Genomic DNA, 8,969 nt, shown 5'->3' with positions numbered 1-8,969 from the left:
ATGATATCAAAAAATTTGTAATATTATAGGCTGTTAGTAACACAAATAGAGTAAAAAAATTATTAAATTACAGAGTAAAATGATTTGATTTTGTAGTTGAAGCCTATCATCTCAAACTTGATTCGTCAATAAATACTTTGAAAACATTATATGTGAATGATTTTAATTGTCTATATGTAGAACATAGGATAAGTAACTGTTTAATTTATAAATTAAAAATTTGTTTCAATTTTTTAGGGTAATATCTTCAATTAGATACGAATTGTAATCATTTGACATATCGTTGAAAAAAGTAGGTCAAGTTAAAGCAGAGAAAATAAATAATAGTCACAAAAATACTCCCTCAGCTTTGCATCGAATCTAAAACCTAAAATATAGTAAAATAATTGACATGAATAAGAAATTTCCTCTTGAAATTTAATAAAAATCAAATGAGTTGAAAATTTATTCTAACTTAAAAAGAATTAAGAAAAAATTTCTTGCCATACACGAGTTGGACCTTGTACCCCTAGCGTGTAAAACACATGTGTTACGGACTCGGCAACCGTACATTGCTTCCGTCGACTGAAAAAAATGGTAATTTAAACTAGTTCGAATTTTAATGTTATTTTTCTCTACTTAAAAAAAGCAAAAAAATTTAAATAAGTTTAATTTTCTATGCTATATCAATTTGATTTATATAGTATTTATGAAAAACTGTGTACTCCCCCTGTAAGGTATTTTAAAATAAAATACAAAACCCAGAATTTTAACACAAAAATGGCATATTTTTAAATACGATAGTCATTTTCACCATGAAGTCAAATCCAGAAGTAAAATTTTTTTTTCAAATTCAAGTATATTATATAAGCTTTAATTTAAGATACATATAAAAATGTCAGGATTTCCGAAACACTTTCCAAAATTAAATTGAAAATGTCCTAGTTTCAATACACATGTTTAAAGTTTTGACCCCACTTGTGTAAAGGGGTATGATCCGATTTACAAAAAAAGTGTGTTAGATGAAAGAGGTATATAAAAATTATTTATAATAAAATAATAATATTGATCCATACATTTTACCAAAAGTTATAGCAATATAAATTTAAAAATATAAAATAGAGAATTTTTTCACGGAAATCGTACGTTTTTCTTTAACTTTGGTGTCCGTTTTTACCATGAAGACAAATCACAGGTCAAAATTTTTTTTTAAAAATAAAGTATATTATATAAGCTTTAATTTAAGGTATATATAAAAATGTCAGTCTTTCCGGAATATTTTCAAAAGTTAATTTTGTGTGAAAAAGTTGCCATTTTGAAACCCTTTCCTGCGGGCTGGTAAAGGGTCAAATGTTCACAAAAATATATCAAATGATAGGTAAATACCTATATATATAAAAAAACAATTTTATTGATTCGGTCATTTTAAATAAAGTTATGGCAGTTTTAAGTAAAAAAAATTTCGAAAATTAGCGATCTTTAAATTTGTAATTTTTTGGGGAATTTCCCCCGAATAATTTTATTATAAGTAAAGGCCAAAGATTTAAAAAAAGAAACATTGTACGTCTAAGTAATGATCGTTTTAATCAAGTAGAGTATATTTTGAGTCGTTTTGGTAATTAAATAGCACAATACTAATATTTCCCTATTTTATCCAAGTATCAATTCATAGATATCGTAAAGCAAGTTTTCTAGATTTTAAAAATATAAATTTTTTTGTGGCGAACAATAACTGCATAAAGCTAATAAAATTATACCAATTCGTACATTTTTTTATGTACAAATAATTTTCATTTATTTTTTTACTCTTATACATTTATGAATTTTCGCTCTTACGCGTATGATGTTTGCGGCTGATACGGTCTACACTCTCTGTAATTAGTTTTGGCATGGAAGCTGAAAATAATGAATATTTACGTGATTTACTAGATGTTGTCCATTAAATTAAAACACCAAATCACTTAACGTTTCATACATATGATACTCGTATGGCGACATTTGATAAGAGTCAAAGAAAATTGACGCAAAAAGTCCAAAACCTTTACGAAGCTAAATTTTTTTCTTATAGGTAATATTGTTTATTACAAATTCGATTACAAAAAGATATTAATTACATACATTAGACTTCTATATATATAGAAAGATTAATATTAATAGATAATTTTTGGTTACGGTCAAAACGATCGATTTTATTGTTTTTGCTGTCAAGTACTAAGTGATTGGAACGATGATGATGTACTGTAGACAGAACACGTACAATGGTCTACCAAGTGTGTTTTGATTTTGTTTAAAAAAAGGCAAAATATTTATCGACAAAGCATATGGAAAAAAATAATGAAAATAAATACCGTTAAAAAATCCTATATGGTTTTTGAAGCCTAAATAATTTATACAGTTAAGAGTTATAAGTTTATCATTGTTTTAAGCATAGTATTTTATACAAGTTTGGACACAGCATGGATCTATAGAGCAAAATAGATTGTCTAACGGTTGACTACATCCTGGTTTGGCAAATACTTTTCTAAAACACATTTTTTCATGACCCCTTTACGTAAATAAATCCACAGACAATAGTCTCTATATGTTGACAATCATTCTAGTGAGAAAAATGCTTTCGGTATTCATTATATGTACATAGTAGTTTCTATTTTAGTGTTTAAAACGAATTTTATATTATAAGTCAACAAAAATTATTCTCAGGATTTTACCGCGATGATAATGAGCGGTTGGCGATCGTGTAGTTCCTCAAGTTAAGAATATTGGTATATAATTATTTAAGGATGCTAAATACTTTTGGTAAATGGATTTTTCGTCTACAAAATTTTTAGAATTTTGTTATTGATGTTGACTGTGATAGTGGTTTTATAAATATTGGTCTACTATTTTTTTTTTGATAACTTGTAAATGTCAACTTAAACTATTAAAAATAATATTATAAAAAAGTGTAAAGAATTAATATGTGTCTCATTTTAAAGATCGCGTCGAGAGTGGATGAAATATGATTAATGGGGGTAGAGAAAAATTTTCAGAACTCTAGGACTAGCCCTTTCTGAGTTTCGATCAATTTTATACTAACGTTAAAGGTTATGTCAATGTGCCACAGCAGCGATGACCTAATAAGATTCGAGTCATGTTGTGGTATGTTAAAATTTTCATGCGCATGTGCGAAGGACCTCTGCCTCGTCCAAAGAGTAGGGTAAGGACACCTCGGATTTATTATAAGGTCCCGTAAGCTTAGGTTAGGGGGGTTATAGTCTACATCGTTCCCTCCCCTTAAACGTTGATTAAATTAAAAGGGGGGACTGCCACTATTTTAAATTTCTCCCTCTCTTATAACACTATTACTCCTCTCCATCCCATCACCACCCTCCATTGTATGGTGAAAAGTGATGTGAGAAGAACAGCTTACCCAAAATTAAAATTTTTATATTTACTGATAGAAAATAATTTTAATTATTTCTTTATTAGAACTTTATTGTTATACTATAATATTATAGAAATTATATTATATTTTAGGAAAGAATTTATCAATATAATTTTTAATTTTAACCAAAAGCAGTAGATATTAATCTTAAAACAAAACTGTTTTTTTAGCCAACAACTGTATTAGTCTCTAAGAATAATCGAATAATTCATATTAAATCAAATATCTAATTTAATGTAAATATAGCAACTTTTGTCATGGTTTGGCTTAAAAACTAGTTGTTACTTACGTTTTTAAAGAGTTTTTTTTCGATCAAGTATGATACAAAAATATATAATTTTTTTCATACTCAGTTGTATCACTTTTCAATCATCAAAAGGAATTAGTATTTCCAACGAGGTGAATAAAGGGTGGATCAAAAAAAGTCGATCTTCGAAATTTTAATGAGTATCATTTTAACTTTATTATACACATTGAACATACACTTTATTATATACAATGAAACTTCATTAAAAAATTAATGGTTTGTTAAAAAAATATATATTTGAGAAATTATGTTATGACAATCGACATTTATTTATCGACTTTCAAAAATATCGTATATTTTAGCTTATGCATTAATTATAAAAAAATGTATAAATTTTTAAGATTATTTAAGAGTTTTTTTCCTACTTATAATATTGTTTCTTTGTTGGAATGCTGTAATATAATCGTTTGACCAGCGCTTCCAAAAGGATTGCAACATAGATTGCACTCTTTTCATCGTGTCAATCTATTCATTGGTACTTCTGTTGTGTCTTGCTCTATAGGTAAAAGTAATGAATCTCCAACCAAAAAGTGAGCAGGAGTCAGAGGTCTCGCATCATTTGGATCATTAGATTGCATCGTCAGTGGTCGTGAATTCAGACAAGCTTCTATTTGTGCGAGTAAAGTAACAATCTCTTCAAATGTTAAGCACTCATTACTCATGGTTCTTTGAAGACGATTTCACACATGCCTCCCAAAAGCCACCTATATGATGGACATTTGGAGGGATGAAATGTCACTTGATAGGATCTGGTAGACACATTTGACCAAGGTTCACCTTGTTTTTGATGACCTATTCATGAATTTCTGTAAGTTTTCTGTAAGCGCCAACAAAGCTTNTATGTTGACACATTTGACCAAGGTTCACCTTGTTTTTGATGACCTATTCATGAATTTCTGTAAGTTTTCTGTAAGCGCCAACAAAGCTTTTTATCACAGAATATAGAACTACACATACCCCTTCTGGCTATGAACCGTTTGAGTGCTGCAGTGAATGCATTTGTACTAAGATCACTTACAAGATTCAAGTGAACTGCCTTGACAGCCATGCATACAAAAACAACTATGTATGTCTTTACCTTACATGTTCGTTTGTTTGTTGATTGTCTAATGTAGACTGGACCACAAAAGTCTATGCCAGTATTATTAAATGACCTCGAGGGAGTTATTCTTGCACTAGATAGCTGACTCATAAGAGGAGATTGGAAGTTAGGTTTTGCTTTAAAACATACAATGCATGAGTGTACTATTTTTTTGCATAAGTTTTTCCCACTTAATGGCCAGTACCTCTGTCGCGTGATTGTTAAAAGAGCTTGAGGATCTATATGCAAATTTGAAATGTGTAAATATTTGGCAATAAGTTTAGTAATGTGATGTTGTTTAGGAAATAGTATTGGATGTTTCTTGTCATAAGAACGCGATGAATGTCGTAATCGACCACCAATTCTAAGTACTCCTTCTTGATCTAGGCATAACAAATTACTTTTTGAAGACAGACCTTGATTACTCAATAGTTTTTTTCATTTCTGAAGAATAACATTCTCCTTTTGAATTACCTTACACCAATATATTGTTGCTTGTTGAATTTCTTCAGTAGTTAGATTACCACTTCTTTTTTCCTTTCCTTTGGATCTTGTTTTAATGTTGTAACTGAATCTGAATATGTATGCAGTTGTTCCAGTGAATCGATACCATAAAGAATAATTTTGGAATTGAATGTTTGATGCTACAAATGACTTTGTTTTCATAGTTCGCTCTTCAGGTATAATTTCTAGTACAACTCTTGTGGTCAATGGCCAATTTTCACTAGAAAACCTTAACCACGTTGAACCTGACCACCATAGAGTTGCTTCTTTTAATTTTGATGGCTGAACTCCTCTTGAAATTAATTCTACTGAATTGTCTTCAAATTTTATATGATTCCACCGAGCAGTATAAGTTAATCTTTGTATTTCACGGACCCTGTTGGCAACACTGCTTCCACTTATTTGGCTAGCTGAAATCCAAGTTAATTTTATCATAGAATCAGACCATAAAAATATGTTTTTTGGTTTTATCCTTAATGCTGATGCAACTGAATTTACTAACTGTGATAATAATAATGCACTGCATAGTTCTAATGAAGGTATACCTAGCTGTTAATATTATTGTTTGATAATAATTATCATGATTTGTACATTTTATGTAAACTACAACTACAGGCTCGTTCTGAGGCATCTGCAAATCCATGTATATCAAAATTTAAGTCACAATTTACTAAAGTTACTTGTCAAGGAATTTAGACTTTATTAAGTTGGGTAATTCATCGACAAATTTGTTCCAACTTGATTGTATACTTGGTGGAAGTGAAGAGTCCCATCCAGTTTTGATTCCCATAATTCTTAAATTAATATTTTTTCAATTACCACAAATAGCCCTATGAGCCCTAGAGGGTCATAGAATTTTGCAATTAACGACAAAACTTCTCTTTTTGTATGATAACTATAAGCTTTATCCACAATTGAGTTGGTACAATGAAGTTCATCATCAACTGGATTCTATGCTATTCCAAGCACTTTAATGGGTTTCATTATATTGCTTAAATTAGTGTTTGTGCTTAATAATTATTTGTGATTGGAAGTCCATTTGCTGAGATGAAATCCTCCTTCTGCAAGCATTGAGTTCAATTCACATATTAATTCTTTAGCCTTTGTTACAGTAGTTGCTTCACTGAGAATGTCATTTACATAGAAATCCTTGATTATTCGTTCAGCACTTGAATATTTATCCTTAGTATCTATAACTAGTAGATTTAATGTTCGCGTTGCCAGGTATGGTGCTGCAGCTGTACCATATGTAACAATGTTAAGTTCAAAATCTTAAATATCTTGATCTGAAGATAATCGCCACAATATAGATTGTAAGCTTCTATGTTCTTTATGAACTTGAATTTTCGGTACATTTTGACAATATCTGCAGTGAACGCTATGCTATGCATTCTAAATCGAATGATTACAGAGAATAAATCATCTTGGACAACCACTTAAAAATATATCATTTAGCGATGAGCCCTTTCCTCCATCAGTTTTCATTGATACATCAAATACAACCCTTAGCTTGGTGGCAGTGCTAGCTTCACGAAATAACGAATTTTGTTTGAATGTTCTGTATCATTAACAACTTGCATGTGAGCAAGTGTTAAATATTCTTTAATAAATTCATTGTAATTAGTTTGAAGAATAGTATCTTTTTGAAGACGTTATTCAATCTGCATAAATCGCCGTAAAGCTTCCTTAATTGAGTCTCTAAAGACAGTTCGATCAATGCGTAACAGTAATTTAACAACATACCTTCCACGTAAAATACGAGATGTAGTAGAAGAATAAAGTTGTTCACATTGTATGTCTTCTTTAGTGTTTGCTTTATTAGTTTATAAAATTTTGTTAATGCTTAATTAGCATTTTCTATTATTTGACGATTTGAGTTAATACATGTAAAACTTACTGTGTTAGGTTAACTAAATTTACATTTAGTTGACCTGCCACAACCCAACCTAACATTGTTTCATGTTGAACGACCATGTCAAAATTTAATGTGTCCGACTAACAATAGTTCACTGAAGCATTTACATTAGCACCTTAGCTGTCCATAATAATACATAATTTGTTCTTTTTTACTACTTCTACTCTACCTTTGACAGTCATTTTCAGATATTGCGGACAATGAAATATTTAATGCAGCGTATCTTGGCATACAACACAGTTGTCTGAGTTGTTGTTTGTAGTAACTACGTGTATATTTGAACGCATCTGCGGTTTAGCCTGAGGTCCTGCTATGCGTTGATCTAGTTTTGCTGATTATTGCGTATAACACTCTAAAAAATTAATGAATTGTTCCTATGTTAGTCATTTGCCTTGGTTTAACTCTACATTTGTTGTTGTTCGACACCACATTTCTCTTAATTTTTTATGTAACCGACGATTTGTCAATTNAGCGCATAACACTCCAATTCTAAAAAATTAATGAATTGTTCCTATGTTAGTCGTTTGCCTTGGTTTAACTCTACATTTGTTGTTGTTCGACACCACATTTCTCTTAATTTTTTATGTAACCGACGATTTGTCAATTAAATTATTATTGTATCTCAGTTTACTACAGGTACACCTAATTCATGTAGTGCTCTCATGTTTTGATATAGATCAGTTATCATTTTTCTTAATTCTTCTGACTTCCTTTTTTAATAATTATATCTTGACAAATTATTTTGAAATGACTGGACAATAATAATTGTAAATTATCATACCTGTCAATCAGGTAATCTGACTGCCATGCGGTTTGTTATAGGAATTGACTGTATCATACTGAGTGCATGACCATTTAATGAACTTTTGAGAAACATAAATTTTTATACAGCTGATATTGTATCATTATTGTGAACTAATGTTGAAAAAAGATCTTTGAATTTGGGCCACTATTTAATATCACCGCCATACTTAGGCAAATCAACCTTAGGTAATCTTACTTGTATTCCAGTGGTTGTTGTTATTCAAGTTGCCTTACGAACATACAGTTTTATTTTTGCAGTAAACTATATGTCTTCCAATGCTGCACGTACTTCTTCTTCTTCATTGTTTTCTGCATCTTCTTCTAATAGTTGTTGAAATTTTTCAAAAGATTCCTTAATGGTTGACCACATTTCACGTCGAACTTCTAACTCACTTATATCATATTCTGTTAGTCAAACGTTGTCACATATGTATGAATGCGATTTAATGTATTGATTTGCGATTGCTTTTTTTTCTTAATGCTGTTCTTTTCTGATGCACTTAAACCCATTTTGATATTGTTTTTTGTGAACAATAACAAAAACAATGTTTATGCGGCTGGAAGGACCAAATTTTATGTCTACTAAATAATCTCAATTACTATTGAATGAGCTGAAAACATAGTGGACTGTATCTTTACTCATATTTACATCACTTAAAAATTGACATTATGAAGTTTCAACGAAAAAATAACTCATTGTTACATTTTAACTTGACCACAATATTACAATACAAATCTAACATAAAAACAGTGCTACCACACAACAATAAGTATAAGTCTCTACAATTAATAACATTGAAAGAATTGATCAAAAAGTTATTATCAAAATTATTATAAATTATTTTATTGTATAAAATGTTCTAAATGTTTTAGCTTCGATGCGAAGCTGAGAAGATATTAATTTTACTATGATGTGTTTTTTTTTTTTTTTTTTTTTTTTTTTTTTTCTTTTTTT

The 8,969-nt window shown here is 29.8% G+C and overlaps 1 protein-coding gene across 1 annotated transcript; it reads right to left on the bottom strand.

Annotated features, from left to right (window-relative positions):
• Positions 1 to 4,368: 4,368 nt before the first annotated feature.
• Positions 4,369 to 8,384, bottom strand: LOC126902034 (uncharacterized). Its single transcript, XM_050679057.1, has 4 exons — positions 8,304 to 8,384; positions 5,271 to 5,844; positions 4,668 to 5,174; positions 4,369 to 4,502 (listed from the first exon to the last, which is right to left on the bottom strand). The coding sequence occupies exons 1-4, from the start codon at positions 8,382 to 8,384 to the stop codon at positions 4,369 to 4,371; spliced, it is 1,296 nt and encodes a 431-aa protein (XP_050535014.1).
• Between the last annotated feature and the right edge of the window lie 585 nt (positions 8,385 to 8,969).

The sequence above is a fragment of the Daktulosphaira vitifoliae genome, unplaced genomic scaffold (assembly GCF_025091365.1).
Source record: "Daktulosphaira vitifoliae isolate Bord-2020 unplaced genomic scaffold, ASM2509136v1 Scaffold_3, whole genome shotgun sequence".
Lineage (NCBI taxonomy): Eukaryota > Metazoa > Arthropoda > Insecta > Hemiptera > Phylloxeridae > Daktulosphaira > Daktulosphaira vitifoliae.
Note: the sequence above shows the minus strand (reverse complement) of the source record. Positions and strands in the feature narration are given on the sequence as shown.